Source organism: Coturnix japonica, chromosome 5 (assembly GCF_001577835.2).
Source record: "Coturnix japonica isolate 7356 chromosome 5, Coturnix japonica 2.1, whole genome shotgun sequence".
Classification (NCBI taxonomy): domain Eukaryota; kingdom Metazoa; phylum Chordata; class Aves; order Galliformes; family Phasianidae; genus Coturnix; species Coturnix japonica.
The window spans coordinates 7,656,080-7,676,327 of record NC_029520.1 but is presented as its reverse complement, the minus strand read 5'-3'; the positions used below and the strand labels follow the sequence as shown (position 1 = coordinate 7,676,327).

The 20,248-nt window shown below is 41.1% G+C and overlaps 1 protein-coding gene across 1 annotated transcript; it reads left to right on the top strand.

Annotated features, from left to right (window-relative positions):
- The first annotated feature begins 522 nt into the window (after positions 1 to 522).
- TPCN2 (two pore segment channel 2) lies at positions 523 to 20,172 on the top strand. Its single transcript, XM_015863648.2, has 25 exons — positions 523 to 729; positions 967 to 1,031; positions 1,907 to 1,983; positions 2,721 to 2,898; positions 3,026 to 3,142; positions 3,893 to 3,999; positions 4,688 to 4,760; positions 6,569 to 6,668; positions 6,947 to 7,012; positions 7,204 to 7,268; positions 8,769 to 8,866; positions 9,489 to 9,570; positions 10,477 to 10,563; positions 11,002 to 11,121; positions 11,207 to 11,266; positions 11,353 to 11,481; positions 12,075 to 12,124; positions 12,807 to 12,906; positions 13,716 to 13,787; positions 15,030 to 15,103; positions 15,449 to 15,539; positions 15,650 to 15,732; positions 16,550 to 16,631; positions 16,953 to 17,038; positions 17,726 to 20,172. The coding sequence occupies exons 1-25, from the start codon at positions 660 to 662 to the stop codon at positions 17,802 to 17,804; spliced, it is 2,211 nt and encodes a 736-aa protein (XP_015719134.1). The 5' UTR covers positions 523 to 659; the 3' UTR covers positions 17,805 to 20,172.
- Positions 20,173 to 20,248: the final 76 nt, after the last annotated feature.

The following is a 20,248-nucleotide window of genomic DNA, read 5'->3' as shown; positions in this document are numbered from 1 at the left end:
GCTTCAAAGGACACTTTGTATCACCGATCCCTTCCTAAACGCTGTTTGTTTTCATTCTAGACTCAGATACTCGGCAAGTGCTAAAGACCACGTGAATGCGGGCATCTGCTCTGGTTGAGGAGCCAATGAGAAGCCAAAGATCATAGAATGAATGATAGAATCGTAGAATGGCCTGGGCTGAAAAGGACCTCCAAGATCATCTAGTTTCAACCCCCTGCCATGGGCAGGGTGGCAAGATCCGCTGATAGCTGCCCGTCCCCAACAACTACACACTGAACACTTTCTTCTCCCTCATCCTGCAGCCACTAATTACTATAAAGAACGGACCGATCTCATAGGATGCTTCGCAGATCCTCTCAATTATTCGCGTTTCAATAAAGCCGATGCGATTCAGCCCTTTGTTTCACTTTCAATGTTCGTTATCAGACACGATCCAACCAGACCCCTGTCACTGCAGGGGAATTGGAGTAGGTGACCTTTAAATAGGTCGGAATAGGTCACTCGCAATAGGGCCGCCCGCAGCCCCACTCACCCCTCCCCCTGGCTGCTGCGGGGCGGTACCGACCCATACTCGTGCTCCGCCTCCCCCGGCGCAGTACCGGTCACGTGGTGGCAGGGCGGCTGCCCCCGGCCGGTCCGGTCCGCATCGAACCGAGCTGATGGAGGCGGGGGATGGCGCCGAGACGGAGCCGCTGCTGCCCCCGAGGAGCTGGAGGGCGGCGGGGGGCGGTGAGTGCGTGGCGGAGGGCGGTGTGCTGCCCCGTGCTGCCCCGTGCTGCCCCGTGCTGCCCCGGCTCAGAGCGCGTTGCTTCCGCCGTCCCGGGGGCTTCCTAGAGTGCCGGTATCACGCGTCCGGCTCGGCTCGACCTCTGCGTCCCTCTACGGGGAGAAGCGCGGTGGTGTTGCTGCTGGTGGCTCTTAGCCCCGCAGCGTGCAGTGAGTCATTCTTTCTTTCTAACTTCGCAGCCGCCGGAGCTGCCGAGGACCTGCACATCAACCAGGCCGTGGTTTTTATCGAAGACGCGATACAAGTAAGTCCAACCCGGCTGGGAGCCGCTTTGCGCCCCTTGCTGGATGTGTGACACGCGTGCTGTCACCCGGCGCTACCGTGCTCTACAAAGCCAACTCAGAATCCCATATCCCTGCACAGTACATCAGTTCCAGTGCTCTTCTGCCCAGAAGTAAAGTGGTTTATTTTTTTTCCCCAATGAAATTGTGTTGAAATAGTGCCTTCTCTTCCCGTTTGCCCAGCAGGCGCTGACTGTGCTGCTTTGTGGGTGGATGTGTCCTTTTCTTTTTGGGCAAGCCCTGTGATTTGCCTCAAGACGTGGTTGCAGAGCTTCCGAGCTGGCAAACTTTGAGGCTGGTTTCAATGGTGAAGCTGGAACTCTTTGTTTGAGCAGAACTAACGATGCATGGAAGCCTCCGTTCACTTTGTATAGAGGTGTAGGTTGAAGCTTCTTATTTTCATAGCTGTGTGCATCATACAGCTCTTATAGAGACAAGGTAAAAGGTGCATGGATGGAAGGAGTGCTGCAAAGGTGAACCAAGTGCTTGGGCCTCTTTGGCAAGCAGATGGATACGTAAATTGTGTTACTACAGCTGCTGTTACATGTAACGAGGGCAATAACAAAGTGATCTTTAGGTTGACAAGACCTCAGTAGGATCTTTCCCATTGCTCCCACACTGGCGGTAGTCAAGGTATAGTCATTGGTGAGTGCTAGTTTAGTAATAAGTCATGCAGTAATTTCTTTATCTTATTGTGCAACTGGGTTTGTCTCAAGGCTTAGGCCTTGTTGACGAGGGCACGGTTTATTTTTGTAACCTTATTTTTTGCCTGTGATGCAGACCATGTGCAATGGTTTGACCATCCTTTGTTTTGTTTTGCTTTGCTTTCTCCTTACAGTATCGGTCTATAAATCACCGTGTGGACTCTAAATCCCTGGGGCTGTATCGCTGGTATTATTCAAGAATTTGCCAGTGGTGAGAACTTGTTTTTCTTTTTGCTTCGTGGGTCAGGAGCAAGTCGTAAAAATTCTTTTTTTTTTTTCTTTCCTACTTTCTTTTTCTTTTTAAATACTTAGATAATTGTCCTTTCATTCTTCAGAACACGCTGTAGGAAGCAAGCAGCATGTACATGTGGGTGAAGAAGGGGATGAGCTCGGGGTCTGTTGTGATAGAACAAGGGGAAATGGTTATGATCTACAAGGGGGGAGATTTAGACTGAATGTAAGGAAGTAGTTTATTTACAGTCTGGGTGGTGCAGCACTGGCATGCAGGTTGCCAAGGAAGGTGATTGATGCACTGACCCTGGAGATGTTCAGAGTTGGGCAGGATGGGGCTCTGAGCACCTGATCTAGTGTAGGTGTCCCTGTTCAGTGCAGGGGAGTTGGACCAGATGACCTCTAAGGGTCCCTTCCAATTCAGATCATTCTAAGAAGTAGATGGTTCTTTGGAACAGCCATAGGACTACTGCACAGTAGATTATTGCTGTGATGCCCAGCAGGGTATGTTAGTTTTCCAAATATCAGTTTTTAACTGTATTAAATACTAGCAGGATTGTTTGTTGTTGCAGTTTTCAAAGCCATCTCACCTATGGCTATGTGAATGTCAGCAGTTGCTATTGTAATACGTTATTGTTACTGCAACATTACTGCAGTTCATGTAGAGCATGCTATTCAAGTGCTGTGTTACAAACACTTCCATTTCTACCCGAGCAGGATTTTGAGCTTGACCATTACCGTAATCCTGGCTTTGGCTTTCATTGAAACACCGTCTTCGCTTACTGTCACATCAGACGTGAGATACCGGCTTCCTGCATGGGATCCTCCATGCGGCCTGACTGAAAGCATTGAGCTGCTGTGCTTCCTGGTCTTCATGATCGATGTGTCTGTGAAGGTGAGCAGTGCTTCCACCTGGCTCTGAATGGATGGCTTTGGCGTAGCTGCTTGTTTGAGGTTGTAGAAGTTGGGCTTCGTAATAATCAGAGCTGTTCTGTGGTGCTTCTTTTCTTTTCCTCCCCTAGAGTTACTTAATTGGATGGGAAGAATTTTGGAAGAATAAATGGCTGATGGCTTATATCATGACGTTAATTATTTCCCTTACGGATTGGGTTGTGTCGCTGAGCTTTCTCTGCTCAGAGGTAAGAAGTGCTCGCTGCTTTAGGCAGAAACTGTGCCATGTGTCTGGGCAGCAAGGCAAGGGGGAGAAGCCACAGAGGGATGCACGGCGGGGCCTGTTTGATGCCTTGGAGAACCAAGGGGAGGGCTGAGATGGGCCTCGATTGATCAAATTTGTTGTTGCTTGTTTGCAGTCAGCATTAAGAAAATACTAATACGGTAAAATTAATGAGATGTGAACAGCTTGATTGTTTAAGGGTATGTTAAGGCATCTGAGCCTTGTCGGAGGCAGAAATTACTGTGTTATAAGCAGACTGTAATACGTTAAAAAAAGCTGAAAACTGAAACCAAACCCTAATTTCAAGTGTGTCTATTTTTAATGAAAGCGGCTTGTTATTGATTCACTTCTTGAAATGGATCTCGGCAAAAAATGCAGAAGTGTTATCGCTTAGCCTGCTGGTCCTGTTTACCCTGCAGTAAAGTTAGATTTCTTTAAAAATACAAGTTAAAATGTCAATAGCCTCACCAGGCCATTAATTATAAACAGTTTTTCTTTTAGAAGGAGGTCTGTAAAATTTCCTTTAGGCCTTTTTTTTTGACTTTGGTGGGACAGATTTAGCTTCTGAGAACAGCCTTTTATGCTGCACTGATTATCTTTTTTTGGTTCAAGCCCGTATATATATTTAGATCTGTTTTGACAAGCACATGATTAAGACTAGGACCACAAATACTTCACGGGAACTCAGCATCTGATCCACTGTTTTGTTTTGCAGGCTGTAAGAATAAGGAGAATTCTTCGTCCTTTCTTCCTCCTTCAGAATTCTTCGATGATGAAGAAAACGTTAAAAAGCATCAACAGCACATTGCCTGAAATGGCAAGGTAGGTAACAGCGCAGAATACTTCCCTTCATAGCAAGTCTGTTAGTTACCCTTAGCATCCTGGAGTGTGATGCCTCAGTAGCTTTCTAGAAGTGGTTGCTGAGATCAAGTAGTGATGGATGGGAAGCTGTAGTAACTCTGCAGCTCCCCTATGCTGTAAATCCTGTATCCTGTAACATTTCCCAAGAATGCGTGTGATGTGACAAGGAAGATTTTTTTTGATGCTGGTCAAGTGGTTTTCTTTCTTAATTCTGTTGTATTTGTATTCTGAGTATTGCTTCTTTGTAAGGGAAGAACTGAGTCATCAGCTGGGCAAAGGGCTGTGCCGTGTTACTGTAACGTTGCCTCTCAGGGCGCTGTGGGTAGGGTGCAAAGGTGCCCCCCTCTCATCAGTGCTGCACAGCAAAGTGCTTCGTGTCCTTTTTAGGATGCTTTACTTCAGGCTTTTTGTTTCCAAATGGTTTTAGGAAAACAGATGCTAGAATCTCCTTGATTTTAGAATTGCCTAAGTTCATTCTAAGGAGAATGTGTGCTTATCCTAAGGAGTTTCTTATGAATCAAAGCTTGGATGGTCATCTATTAACTCCATGTAGTTTATTTAAAAATACCCTTGGCTATTTTTGTCTGTTTAGCAAAGGACATTAAGGATGACATTGATATTAATGCACATGATGTGTTCTTTCCAATAGTGTTGTTCTACTACTCGCTGTTCATCTGTCTCTCTTTACCATGTTTGCCATGCTGCTGTTTGCTCGAACAAAGGTAACCGGCTGTATTGGTGTGTGGATCTCACTGCTTTTCTACTCGTGTAGCTGCATGTCTGGTTTTCTAATCAAACTGGTGAAACTTGTTTCCCTGGGAGAGACCCACTGGGATGAGTTTAAAGTCTATTTAGAGAGTTGTAAGTTGCACATGATGTTTTTATGGCCCCACACCTTCTTGGTGCTGATGCTTTTCTCACAAGTGAGTTTAAAGTCAGCTAAATACAGCAACTTCTTGCAGTTCTCCAGTCGATCCTTTGCATTACTTTTTCTGCTTTTGTTGAATCCACCTATGTTGTTCTGTGTCCATTGCTCTTAATCCTGATGCTTTTTGTTTCTATTATCTCACACTTCTTTTTCTTTTCTCCTTTCCTTATCTAGCTTTTTATTAAGTTTACTGCAGTGTTAAGCTATCTGCAGTACTGGTATCCCTGGCCTTGCCTTGGTAGGTTTTTGCCTGCATTTCTCTGATGTTTTGGCTTCTGATTTTTGTGGCTTCTCTTTTGTTTTTGTTTTGTTTCTCACTTCCCAAAAGCTGATTTGAAATGTGATTAATGTCACTTTTGTGTTCAAGTGCTTTTGGGGTGTCCTTTCTCCTAAGCTTCCTGTATCTTTATGTACCCTTTTTTGTAATGCACTCCTTTCCTTTTTTAAGGCCTTCCGCAGCCTTGTTTATATGCTCACTAAGACTTGTTGTGTACTTCTTGCAGTAATCTTAGTTCTTTTCTTAATCTTTACTGAGCCTTCATCCCTCCTGCAATTTGTGTTTGAGCTTCTGGTCTTTCTTAGGATCAGCAAATTCCTTGAATTCCTGTTACAAAATTTCTGGAATTAGGAGATCTATTTTCCCCTTTTCTTAGTCAAATCCAGTGTCTCTGTATTATATGTGCATGCCACATGTAATTTCGGTTGTGATCTTTCCCAGCAGATGGAAATGCATTTTTATATCCCTGCAGCAGACCCTTCAAAATACACTTAAGTACAAATAATAGCAAATTAGAGAGCTATTTTTTTTTTTCCTTTTTAGATGCTCTGACCTGATACTCATACAAACTAATAGTAGCTAACCAGGCAATGTGCTCAAAGGACATGTTAGTAATAAAATGCTTGCCTCTAGATTTGCATACTGCCTTGCATATATGCCCTGGAGGTGCAATTTTTCATTCTTCTCAGCAAATTTAATGGCTTTTTATTCTGTATTATGTGATTCATGTCGGTATTGTTTGCACTCTGCATCTTTTGTAGCCGTCTCTACTTGAACTTGGGGGAAAAAAGAAGTGGGTACAGCATTGTGTAGCTAGAATAGAAAGTAAGCAGCTCCAATTTTCTGTTTAATTTTTATGTGAATTTGGATTGAATATGGGGATGATCTGTGATGTGTTGTATTTAGGTTAGATTTAGAGTTCTAGCTCTGGTACCCTTGGATGTCTCTCGTTTGGCTTTTTTTTTTTTTATCAATCAAGGGCAGCTTTAGATCCCCGTGCTGTCTGCTTATGTCTTTATGGTCCCTCCAGGGTTTGAGGTGACGGATGGAACTTTTATTTAGAGCCTTCTGTCTTTCTCAGCTTGCTGTTTTCCCTTGTTTTTTTTTATTGACTGTTAGTAAGCGGTTGCACTGCATTCCTGTAGGACCACTATGTTGTCCTAGTTTTTATGCTTGTCTTGTGTTTTCTTCCACGTGGCAGACCTAATTGTGTGCATAAGGAATGGATTATTGACTAAAGCTCTCTGTCTATGTATCATTTCCTTGGTAAGGCAGTCTTAGTGATTCTAAGTGCTTCTCTGATAACAATGAGCATTTTTCACTAGGATGGTCAACAGGATAAGGAATGGGTGGGTTACTTTCGGAATTTGCCAGATTCCCTGACATCACTGCTGGTCCTGCTGACTACAGCAAATAACCCTGATGGTAAGCAGTCTGCTTCAGAAATAACTCTTGTCTCTATTAATCAATGAACAGTGAAATGTCCTCTGACTGCTGTAACTGTTCTTGCAGCTGAAAGCTCTTAGGAGGGTTCTGTGATGATTATTTGTCCATGAAATTACTTAGGACTTCTGTATTTCCTTGCTGTAATTTATATATGCAGCTCTGAAGTGGAGCAAAATTGAAAGAGGTCTCCTTTATTTTTTTGTTTTTCCCCTTGTACGTATGAAATTAATCCAACTTTTGGGTTAAATTTGTTGCAGTAATGATTCCTGCTTATTCTAAGAACCGAGCATACTCCATCTTCTTCATACTCTTCACTGTATTAGGTAAGTCACCACTTGTCTTCATTAACTGTCATTAACAAATGAAAGAGAAGTTCAAGTATTGCCTTGTATGCTGTACAATGTAAAAACGTTTAGGTTTAGGTAGTCATTGGCTTAGAATCAGAGAAATGCAATGCAACTTTGAGAAACAAGCATCTATCCCAATAATTCTGGTCACTTTTTTTCTTCAAAAGGCAACTTATTTCTGATGAACCTACTCACAGCAATAATCTACAACCAGTTTCGTGGGTACCTTCTGGTGAGTAAACCTTTGTTAGTGTCTGTGTTCTACCATAACTTTACAGCCAAGAAATCCTGAGTGTTTATGGATTTAACTGTGTATGGAAGTATGCCAATCCAGATTGTAAATACAGCTTTAAGATGAGAAAGATTCATAAAACTGAAGTATGTATTTTTACCCATGTGTGCTGTTGTAGCTTGATGCCTTTCAGGTAAGAAAATTCCATGTTTATGTATGCTTTAGATATGCAACTCTGACTAGCATATGAGGAAAAGCAAAAGTGTGAACACCAATGAAACTGGGAACAAGGACTGCTGTCCTTTTTTAATAGCTATTGTTGCAAATCCCAGCATTTAATTTCTCAGAGTAGCACAGTATGAGAAGCCTTCACTAAAAATGACTTGCTGACCTGGTGTCTATAAGAGAAGTAAAAGCTGACTAAATAAGTGTAGCTGACAAGTTATGGAAGGAATTTGAAGTCTGTGATGGTGATTAAACTGGGTGCTGAGAGTTCTTTCTCCTTCCTTAACAAGCTGTGTGTAGTGTGTTCTATTGCATTAGGGACACCAGTTGTTTAGTCTTTAGATGGGAGTGCTATCTGGATTTCCTTAGTAGGAGGAGGTTGTGAGTTCTTTTGGTTTCTGAATAAGAGTAATATAGCAATATGGAAGGAATGTGGTGAGCGGAGGCAAGAGTATTTCAAAAAGAAGAGACAACACGAGCAAAGATGAACTTTCATCTTACTACTTTGAGTAATTGACTGGATAAGGTAGGGGCTGTGCTGCACAAATGCAGTAGTGTCCGACAGCTGAACTGCTGGGCTGTAGGTTAAGGCTGTGTTTTGGTGAGTGTTTTTGTTTTGTGTATCAGCATGGTGATGGCTTCTCTAGCTTAGGATGAACAGCATTTTCCTATTGTATAAGTAAACCATGTTTACTTGGAGTCTAGAGCCTTGCCTGCTTGGTTCCTTCCTTCCCTTGTACAAAGCTCTTTTAAGGAGTGAGAGCTAGGAAGTCTCTTCTCCAATTGTGAGACTTGGAGAGTGCCAGAAGATCAGTGTGTTATCTGAGCTGGGTTTTCCTGTTGGTCTGTAAGTCCTTCTGGTAGGAATGGACTTTGCTGATTTCAGCCTTTGATCCTTTAACAATTCCCCTTAAACTGTGGGAGTGCCTGTCTGGTATCTTAGCAGTCACGTCTAGTGGCTGATGATGAGGACTTTGGCATGAAGGGAAAGAAAACAGTATTTAGACTTCTTGGAAACAAATTTAGTTAAATAGGCATGGCCTTCTCTGAAACTTGCAGTTGGCTTTGCCTAAGGACTGGGTGAATTGTCTATAGATCTCATTTGTGTCATCTGTTTCATTTATCATATTGTTTATCCTTGTTCATCACATGGGAGATCTTTGGAGATCCCTTCCAACTCAAATGATTCTATGATCTGGTTGAATTTCCCTTAGACCAATGTTAAGCATACTGCCTCCTATTATTTTCCTAATGTGTGATGTCTTTCTTGTGCAGAAATCAGTTCAGTCCTCCCTCTTCAGAAGAAGGCTGGGAATCCGGGCTGCGTTTGAAGTGCTTTCTTCCCTAAAAGAGGCTCCTGCTAATGCAGAACAGTGAGTGGTGGATATTGAGGCAGTAGTGCATCCAGCAGAAAAGACCAAAACTTCAGTCCTCTTTTTGGCGTGTGCAGGGAACTGATAGGGTCACAGCTTGAGCTGCAGAAGAGGTGTGGCTGGCCCAGGGGGCACAGGCAAATTGTTGGTACTTGTGCTCCCTGTGTAACCTGAAGGGAAGGGCCCAGGGTGGAACTGCTCTGGGCTCATGTAGAGGCCAGCTGCTGAAGGGAGAGCATCTCTTGGGCATTGACTGCTCTCTCTGAGGGGGTGCTGTGTAGTCAGAGATCTCCTTCACCAGTCGGATGAGATTATTGGCCTACCTTTGAATACTTTAAGTTGTATCACCAAGAACCTGTTAGAAGCAAGTTTGCTCCTTCAGAAACAGAGCACTATATGAATTGAATTTCTTTCCTTGAAGAACAATGGTTTTGCTTATTATTTATATTCTTCAAGTGGATTTTTATAGTTCCCTGGGACTTGCATAGGTTACTTCCTTTTCATTGCTGCTTTTGATTTTATTTGCTTTAAAAGAAGAAAACAAAACCAGAACTATTTATTGTCTTGATGGCAAGCTGTCTCTTTCAGGACCCATCCTCTAAGCTCATCTTCTTTTGGATAGGTCATATGTCAGTGCTGGAGCCTTGCTTCAAGTGCTGCAGAAAGTTGAAATGGATTCTCGCTGCAAACAAGCAATTGTGACGGTAAGAGCTGGGTGTTCTTAATCCTTGGAGGCTGTCAAACCCTGTGGAAACTGATTTTTTTTTAAATCACAGCACTGATTTAGGAGCTGTAGTCTTCAGCTCAGCTGCTTGTGTCCTGCATTATTTAAGTGTGAGCTGAGCCCAGATCAGTGTCTGCTTATGTGTTGGTCTTTGCTTAGTGACAACTTTTGTTCCAATGATTCCAACTTAAGACTGCCACTGCTGTAGTTGAGTTGAAGAGGAAGGCATTCACTGCTAGGTGTTGTAGGTGAGGACTTTGTTTTCCAGAGCCAAAATTTTGGTGCTTTAGTTTATCTGTGAAAAGGAAGTCTCTGTCACTGTGGTCTGGAGCTGCTATCTACAGCTTGATGTATCTTTGCCATTTGAAAATGGAGGGTGTATGTATCTGTAATACTTCCTCTAAGTTCTGATACTTGCGTTAGGCTACAGGGTGAGTTGTTTTGCTTATCTAAAGCCCTCATGTTGCCATTTGCACCACAATTTTCAGATAGAGCAATTACCTCAATAGGAGATTCAGGATGCAATAGTTACAGGTATGGTATCAGAAAAACAGTTCCAAAAATATTATTATGTTTTAAGAACCAAGTTGGGCAGGTTTCGGAGATAGATGTTATGAACTAATGCCAAGAGAAGGGGGTGACATAGAGCTGATGGTAATGGTGTGCCAGCAGTTGGCTGGCTCCAGTGTGAAGGTACACATCTTGCTTTCTGTTGCCGTCTGGGATAGAGGCTGTGTATACAGAGTTGCTTGAAAGTAGCACTCTGCTCTGTGATTATGTCAGGCTGCACTGTTAGCTAAGTACACAGATTCAGTCTGAGAGTGGTGGTACTTCTTAAAGGTGCACCTAATGCAGGTGTTGATCTGGTTTTCTCTTTCATGTGAAGTCACTCAAAATATGCTCCTGTGACCACCTGTCAGCTGCCCAGTTCCAGAGGCTCTTTGAAGAGCTAGACAAGGATGCCATTAAGCAAGTACGTATGTGTCTCATCATTGTTTACAGGGCACCATAACTTAGCATAGTTATGAACAAATCTGTATTTATGTGGAACTAAGATCTTTCCCTCTCCTTGAGGGAGGTGTATGTTGGGAGAGGTGGAAGGAATATATGCAATTAATAGCCTGGTGGTTAATTTACCTGCTTGAGCCACTGGGGAGATTGGATTTTTTCCCTTTATTATCTTGTACTGTGCTGTGATCACCAACTTTTTTGCTATTCGGAGACGATTTCTTGCTGATAATAGCTAGAGCTTGAAAGCACTTTTCTATTGAAGTGTAGTTAAAATGGGCACGTGGCTTGAAAAGTTTTGCTCTGAAAAGGTATGTTTCTTAAATCTGAAATTGGGCTTTTTTTCCATGCATTGTTATTAAAATACTTGTGTTGCCTCTCAGTTTAACTGTGTTCTTTTCAGCACCCTCCCAGTCCAGAGTACCAATCCCATTTTATGCGGAAAATGCAGTTTGCCTTTGGCCATCCCTACTTTGGCTACTTGGGAAATATTGTTGCCCTTGCAAACATTGTTTCTATCTGTGTAAGTAAGAAACAAAGAAAAAAGTTCTTGTTGCAAAATTCATTAGTAAAATAGTGGATTCACGGAAGATCTATTATTGTTTAAGGTGGTCTTGGTGCTGGATGCAGATAAGCAGCCTTCTGAAAGAGATGACTTCTTCTTAGGGGTAAGATGCAACAGTATTTCTATGGTTATTGCTGTCGCCTTAACGTGTTTAATTCTGATCTTTATTATCATTTGTGGGTGCTGAAGACTATCAACTGCTTCTTCATCATATACTATCTGATGGAAATGTTGTTGAAAATCTTTGCAATGGGCTTGAAAAGATACTTGTCGTACCCAAGCAACAGGTTTGATGGACTTCTAACTACAATTTTGCTGGTAAGTTTGTTTTGTTTTGTTGTCAGCTTCTCTATACCTGGATTTGTTGTCTAGGATGATATTGAGCTGCAAGATCTAGCAGGATGTCAGTAGAATTACTCCTAGTTGAACACTGATGTGCTGAGTTGAAGAGCTTGAGCCAGTGTCACATTTTTACGTGACACGAATGCTTTGGAATGATACTTTGAATGTCCCTTTCCTGGAGATAGGCTTTTTGACATTAATTTAAAAGTTGAGCTCACTTATACACAGCCCTGTTAATGTTATTTGGAAGCGTTCTGCTCATGAGGAGTCTGTACTGTAGTTAGGTATCACTTATTGAATAAAAAAGTGGCAGAATATTGATTCTGTTTGGTAAAACCTTGAAACCTAACTTACACAATGTATTTCTCTCAGTATTTTTTCCTGCATCACCTTAGGACTAATTTAGATGAACTGTCAAATATAGCAATATCAGAGTAATAAGTGGAGTCATAGTAATGGCATAAAGCTGTTGCAAATGTTTTCTGTTGAGAAAGGTATGTAACATTTAAACCTCAGAGTTACCAAGTCTAAGAAAGTTGTTACTCTTTTTCCTTTCTCTCTGTCTGAAGGTTTTGGAGATTGCAACTTTTGCTGAATATGGATTTCCTCATCCTGGTTGGTAAGTAATCTCCTTGAACCGTTACCACTGCCTTGGATATCTGGGTTGGGTCAGGGGAATATACATGCGCATTCATGCACACTTGAGTTGTTTTGCTGTCAGCCCAGCATGTAACTTAAAAAACCAACTAGAATTTCTCCCTATTGTAGTCACTAAACTTTTTATTTTGTTCATCACTGCAAACAGATGATGGCCCAGAAGAGTCCAGATGGCACTAACGTCATGTTCTGTGATACATCCTTTAATCACAATTGAAGTTGCTTGATCTGTAGGTGTAACGTCTTAAAGACTAGACTGAGATTTTTACTATTATTCTAGAATGCTTTCTATGTGGTTCTGCCTTAAAATTGTTTAAGACTAGACTTGAATGTTTGTGATGCACATTGTGATCTAGTGTCTGTTACCAAGTAGTTTTGTCAGTGTTAACTTTCCTTCCCCCACCACCTGTCCACACTTGCAGCAAGGAGCACCCAGCATGCCTGTGTAAAAGTTAGCCAACACTCAAGCTGAGATTTGAAGCGTGTGGATATTGCCTATGGAATACATACATAAGAAAGAATGTTGATTGGGCAGTCTGTCAGCTTTATGCTTTCTTTGAAGGCTAACTTCAGACAGGGCTCAATAACTTCACTAGTGTCCTTCTGTGGTGGCCTGTTTCTCTGATGTGTTCTTTCTTGCCTAGGAGACCAGAGTTTGTGGGCCTGCTATCCCTGTGGGATATGGTGCGACTGGCGAACATGTTAATTGTGTTCAGGTTCCTGCGGATCATTCCTAATATGAAGGTTGCTGACTTATTCCTCCACACTTGTCATATCTTTGTTGATCAGATTACAGGTTTTGTGAAAGCCTCTCCCAGTACCATGCAGTAGCTGAGGTGTTAGGGAAGTCCTGTTGATGTTGCTATAGCAGATTCTGACGTTATAAAATGGGTAGAGAAATGCACCCAGAAATTCTTGTGTAGCTTGTGTCAGACTTCAGCCTCAACTAGTGAGTTGTCATGAAGTCCTTGAGGAACTTTGTACTCAGGAGCTGATAGGCTCTCATTAGATGCTGCTGGACATTTTGATCCTGCAGAGGCTTATTTGGGTGGAGTTACTCTCTCCACTTTCCAGTTATGGGTAGTTACACCAGAGCATTAATTATCTGAAATCACTTTGACTGTTATAATCCTACACTTAGATTTGCTTGAACGCTATGCCTGAATTCCCATTGGGAGTGTGGGGCTTGTAGTTTAGTTTGATAAAGCAGAAATATCACCTGATGTGATCAGGGGTCATGACGTGGCTGGGTATTGTAGACTAGAAATGCTTCCACATCAATCTCTCTGAAGCTGTGGGACACTTTAAATTTTGTTTTCCCATATTCTGGCCTTAGACCTAGTGCTTTAGGTCACCGTGTCTGAGCATACCTAAAACTTAGCTTGATGTCTGCTTATGGAAAGGAGTACAACTGTTCATAAATCATGCAATTATCACTGCATGAAAGACTGTCTGCATTCAGACATATCTCAGTTTTCCTTCTAGTAAAAATAACTTTATGAGGATTGGAAGCGTGACAAATGTAATATGTATAAAATCCTGCTTTGTTTCAGTTCATGTCTTTGGTTGTTACTACGTTGTTGGACCTGGTAAAAAACTTGAGAGCCTTTGCAGGAATCCTGGTGGTAAGTCATGATGTGAAAGTGTCAAGCACATTCTCTTTCTAAGGCTGACATCTGTAAGAAAGGCAGTGAGGAAGTAAATCAGGGTCTTTGGATGGCAGTTTCTGTGACCCAGTAACATTTCTCTGAAATCAGGTGGTTCTTCAGAGTTGTGATGAGCTGCTCTTTTGTTCTGGCCTGCACAAAGTGTACCTCAACTTCAGTTACCAGTGTCTCTTAGGAGTGCTTTTAAAAGGTTATTTAAGACTTCCCTGAAGTATTTGTTTCAGGTTGGATATTTCAGTTTTGCAAAAATCACCTGTTTTCTACAAGCAGGTTTTCCTTACTTTGACCTGCCCATCTTAAAATTAGGCAGCATAACAACTTCAATATCATTCTGAGTTGTGAAGATCTTGAGATATTGTGTGTCTGGACATGGGGATTTCTGAAAGTCCGTACTGTCATGCTCAAGGAGTGTTTGATGTGTGTAATGTGTGATTAAATGATGTGTCAAAGCGTGTGATGTTCCTGGCTGCATTTCCTAACTCTTGAGTTTCTGGGTTCACAATTGTCTTCCTGGCAGAGCAAATGAGTTTGTGGAACACTGATTTTATAATGTTTTAGTACTATTTTGTTAAGATACTTGAATTTGAGATAATGGTTACAGATCAACAATTGGAAGGAGCTTGTGGTTATAGGCTCAAGTTCTTTTTTAGCAGCAATGCCTTAATGTTTCATTCTGCTGTCCCTAATTTTGCACTTAAGATGTAATGCTTATGAAGTGGTTCTTATCCACTGCAAAATGTCCTTCATGCCAGGAGAGTGAACTGTAGTTTTTCACTAATCAGAAGGCAATTCTGCCATTGCATTTGCCACTTCCATTAATTTAACTTGCTTTTACTTGAGGCAACTAGGAGCTGCCACTGAGTTTCTGTCACATTGACACCTGACTCCATTATCAACTGATGTTATAAGTCTTAAGAAATGTTATCCTGGAGCTTGTGCTGGTAAAATAATATAGCTCATTAGCTAATTTCTCAGACAAAATACATGCTTAGATAAAATATCTTTATCAAGGAATAAAGTCAACTTTATTGCAAGGCCATATGCCCCATCTATTGGTAGGTTGTGGAATGACAGCTTCAATTTCAGTAGTGCCTAAGAAAAGCAACGCAGTCTTCCTTCTATTTGTGGACTTTTCCACTTTGTTTTCTAGCAAAACACAGAGATGTGACTAAAACTAATGCCTGTATGTATTCCTTCCAGGTGGTTTTCTATGCATTTGCTATAACTGGCATAATACTGTTTAAAGGTGCTGTGGTTCCTATGGGAAATGTCAGGTAATATCACTATTTGAAGTATTACTCAGTAGTTTTCAAATACATCTGCAACTCTGTGCCTCTGAGTTGTTCATTTTTTCAAGTGTTTGAAGCTGCCTTTGCATTAATCACACAGATTTTTTTTTTCATCTGTTACTCTGTCAGTTTTTTCTTGCTGTATTGGAATTGCCAGAAAGCTCATCTGCAGCTTGAAATTTTAGCCTGCTGTAGCTTTAATACTTTGATTTCCTCTGTTTTCTGTCCAAATGAGGTACTTGATTTTTTACAAGGTACTCAGAGGAACCTCGTTTTTAAGGTATCGTATGTAGATAGCTGTGCTCATATCATACTATCATTTTCTTACAGTGTTGTTAATACAACTTATAACAATGGCACTTTGCAGTGTGGGACCTATGAGCAACTGGAGTATTGGCCAAACAACTTTGATGACTTTGCTGTGAGTCAGTGTTAGCTCTTCTTCCCTCTCTGCCCGATGCTGTCCCTCGTTTTATGAGGCTTTTAAGTATGTGATGCATTTGCTCAACTTCTTTGTCTCATTCTCTTCAGGCAGCATTAGTGACTCTATGGGATGTGATGGTAGTGAACAACTGGCAAGTCTTTTTGGAAGCATTTTCAAGATACTCAAGTCCGTAAGTAGCAGTAATAATACTGATACAGGGCTGTATAAATCTAGCTTGTAAAGTAAGCCAACAAGAATTGTACAGGTAGCACAGTTCCTACAACCTTATAAAGAGAGGTGCTTCTTACTTTTCTTTTGGGTAATTCCAGGTTTGTAGGAAAAAGCTCAGTGTTGCTTGGGTGGTCTTTAACTATGTAACTCAGTGGTTGGCTTGGTGTTGCAAAAGCTGTGTTTGTGTTTAGAAGATATTCAAGCTGGTTTTGATAGTTATTTTGTTCCAAAAAAGTGTTAATTTCTTAAGTGGATTGTAAACAGGTTTGCAATAAACATTTGCTATGTGGCTCTCACTGTAGAGTCAATCGTGCAGAAGAGATGTAAGTGAATGATGGTAACTTATTTGATTTTGCTTTTGTATTTATTCTGCATGTAAGTATCTTTTGGTAGGCTTAGAACCTTGGGCATGTCTTTCATTTGTATTGCTCTGCTTTATGGGAATTTTAAGTTAGCAGGATAGCCTCTGAGTTGGCCTGGATAGATCTTTCTGTGATCCACAGCATCCTTTCCTTGTCTGTTTTGTTTCTGTCCTTTCATGGTTTGCTTAGGTATGTCAAGCTGGGGAAGAAAATCTGTTTGGCTAACTGAATGAAAAGTCAAGATTATTATTGTTAGTTCCAGATCTCCTTTTACATTAGGAAAGTAGTAATATAATCTTTGAAGGTAAAATATGATTTTAGGTCTATCTTTGGTTGCCTTCAGCCTGAGTTTATTTGCTGCCTGCTTTATCAGAGACCCACAGACTCATTTATTTCCTTTCATCTGATCTGCAGGTGGGCAAAGATCTATTTTGTAGCCTGGTGGTTGATCTCCTCTGTCATATGGGTTAATCTCTTCATAGCTTTACTTCTAGAGGTAAGAAGTAGCATTATTTGATGTTAAGTCCTGATAAAAGGTTATGATCTGTGTGGAAAATGAAAAGAGCCCAGAAAACCTTCTGGGAAATGCAGTTTGGTTTTGTGTGTCTACTTGATCTTTTTCCCCATCCCTCTTCCCCAGATGTTCAGCAGGCGTTCTCTTTTCCCCAGACAATTGTGCATTTATTTATTTTGCAGCTTTGTCACAAGTCTGATTGCATGTTGTTGGATGTGAATGTTTATCCATTACAGCTTATTCACTGTAAAGATGTGTTATGATGTCAGTTTTATTTCATTTGTCATTGCTTTTGTCTTCTAGAACTTTATTCACAAGTGGGACCGTCGCTGTCATCGGGAGTCTCTCTCAGATATTGAATATCAGAGGACAGTTGAATTAATGTTCAGGTGAATTAAATTGGGCTTGGTGATTAATTTAGATTATTCTGTTTATCTCTTAGGGCTTGTTGTGAGAGGCTGTGTGACTTCTCTTAATTTACTTCCTCAGAAGTAAACCGTGCCATCTTTTACCTTGGTGAATCTCAGTACGTGTTTTAGTTGGGCTTGTTTTAAGATGACTCGTGAGCCTAACCTTTATATGCTGTCTGCCAAGATTGTGATGGGAGATGAGGTATTAGAAGTAGGGGGAACTGTGCTGAGAGAGAGAAGAAAGTGGAAGACGAGGAAACTGATGCACATTCTTGGCTTATTGTGAAATTGTGGGTGGTGAGTTGATACTTGATGATCGCGAACATGTAGAACTTCTGGTGCACATTGGATATTCAATAGTAGCATTGGGAACATGTTCTCATCTGGGAGTTTTTTCAGGAAAACAAACTCACTGACCTTCAGTTGTATTGTACTATGCACAGGAAATTGTTTCCCTGCTCCTTATGGGAAAACAGCTGCTGGTTTCCGTGACACATCTGTAAAGGATGGATCACTGGCAAGTAGATGCATCTTTAGGGAGCATCAACTTATTGTAATTTTAATTCCTCTTTTCAAGAATGAAACTTGCAGTGCTGACATTGAGATGCAACAACTGCTGAGAAGTTCCCTTTGTTGTCCCTAACAACTCATGCTTTCTCTTTGTAGAGATGTTTTGGAGGAACCGACAGAGGAAGAGCTGATGGAAAAGCTGCAGCAGCATCCACACCTGCACTTGTGTAGGTGACTGGTGGGAAGGATGGACTTATTTAGACCTCTGTTTTTTTGAGGTTGTCAGCTGGAAGAAAATTGAAAGGATTTTCTGTGGGGCGCAGTTGGGAGAGGCTTGCAAGGCAATATGTAAGGCTTTGCTTGGCACTTCTCTGCCAAAAGAATGTTTTTAATTGTTCGTATTCGAATCCTTGCTGTTCTGACTTGATTTTTAAGTTGCAATTTTAGAGGAGTATTGCAGCTATTATTTTTATAAGCTGTTGGTTTCGGAAAGTTTTATTTTTATTTTTTTTTTTAAGAAGGGAAAGCCTGTTAAAAGAACGGTGCACTTTAAAACATGGACTTTGTAACCACTGAGCCTGCTACTCTGAAAAGCACAAGAAAATGGAGCTGCCTTTCCTAGTAGGGGAGTGTGGAGAGGGCTATGCCCTGCAATTGGTAAACAGATTAGGCAGGGCCAGAACAAAATCCTGCATCTTTCTGTGGGGAGTCTGAAACACTATTTTCACTGAAACATGACACCAGCCTGTCTTACTAAATTTATGGGAGCTAATCACTAGAACACAATTAATTTCAGCTGTAGTTGAACTTAATCAGGTGGAGCACCTACTTCACCCCTCTTTCGTTTGATCTAGGGTTTGTGCTGGTTGCACCACGCTAGTTGCCTTGAGAGCAATAATAAGTTTGAATGGAAAAATTACATGTATGGTTTTCAGTGCGATAAGACTGAGCTCTCCTTTAGGGTAAATATTCTCATGTTGCTTTTTAGTGAACTCTTCTTTTAAATTTACCTTCTGAATCCTCTTTTACACTGTTACATCCATTAAAAAGGCTGAGGGGAATGAACTTTGGCTAGATGTAGCATCATGATCACTGCAAGTCTCTCTTTTAAAGGGGGGAAAAAAGGCTGAGTGGGACAATCAAAGTACATAGCAGTTCAGATTTTCTTCTGAGTGTTGCTGTGGCTTTGTGGCCACATGCTGTGTACCTGAGTAATTCTTCCTGTGTAAATACCTTGGTCAACGTATCTAAAACTGAGAATTAACAGTCAGTGATGTTTACATGCTTTTTGTTACCCATTAGTAATTCTCTATAAATGGTGCTCATGTTTGATTCTTTGTCACATGACTAGTAAATCTCTGTCATGAACAAACTTGATCCCAACTTAAATTTTTATATGTGAAAACGAAACTATACTTTCAGGCACTGAATTTTCGTTGAGTCACTTGTCACTGAAATAGGCAGTGATTCTCTGCACTGGCAAAGGCCTTGGGAAGGTAAATGGCTGTAGAACATCTATGAGCTTGGGAGTTATCCGATACTTTTTAGTTAACAAAACATCATAGAAAGTGCCAAGTTAGTAATCCTATTTACTTCTTCCTCTTCCTGTTTTCTCATCAGTTTTCTTTCTAGTTTCCTCTCCCTAATACAGGAAAGAATCTGGGACCAGGGTGCAACAAGCTCAGAAGTCTATTTCTGTATTATTGCACTGTTTTAAAGTTATTTGGTGGTTCTTGTCTGTTTCTTTGTCACTAATTTTCCTTGTGCTTTAGACAAAGTGTATGTCTTGTAGTTTGCACATGTATATGACAAATCTCAGCTGAGCTCTGTGCCACATAGCAGTCTTGCTTTACTCCTGTAATTCTGTGCCTTGAGCCATTCTGTTGCCTTGTATTCACTTTTGTCTCTGTTTCTGAACAATCCAATGAGTAACATGGTTGCACAGGTTTTGGGAGCATTACCATGCTTATTTTCTATCATGAACTTGGAACACAAATTATAGTGAGCAGATAAAAGGCACCAACACACTTCTATATTTGATTTTGGTTTTGTCAGGATGATTTCTGCTTTTTTGAGCACAAACACTGATTTATTGGCACTGTTAATGGAGTTATACTCTATTGACCTCTTTACATTTTCATTCTGGACTGTTCTGGATACATGGAGAAGCCACTTTGCCTGTCCAGAAAGTTGTTGGCCATTTCGTATCAGCCTGCAAGCTTCAATTCTCTGTTTTGTTTTGTTTGTTTTTAAGATATTTCTTTGTCCATTATATTCCACACAATCGACCAAAGCAACATGAAGTAGTGTGGAATTATCATCACCAATGCCTCTGCAATGTGGTCTTCACATCTGCACAAGGGTGAAGAAGGCTCTCTGAAGGGAGTAGTCTTAGTCTTGTTCATGTTTCACAGTTGTGTAATGGATGGGAAGTTTAATTAGAAGTTAATATAAAGTTGTGGTATCTAATGGCAGTTGTACTGAAAGATGTAAATGGCCACAGGTCTTGCACAACAACTGTATAAATCACGACAATTAATGTAACTGGGTAAAATCTGAGGCTTGTATTATTAAAAAGGTTTATTCTTAAAATATGAAAGCAATTCAGCTGTTAAAATGGTTCCCGTGGTTTGTTTTCTTTCCATGTCCCATAGCTATGGAATTCTCTTTTTCTAGAGA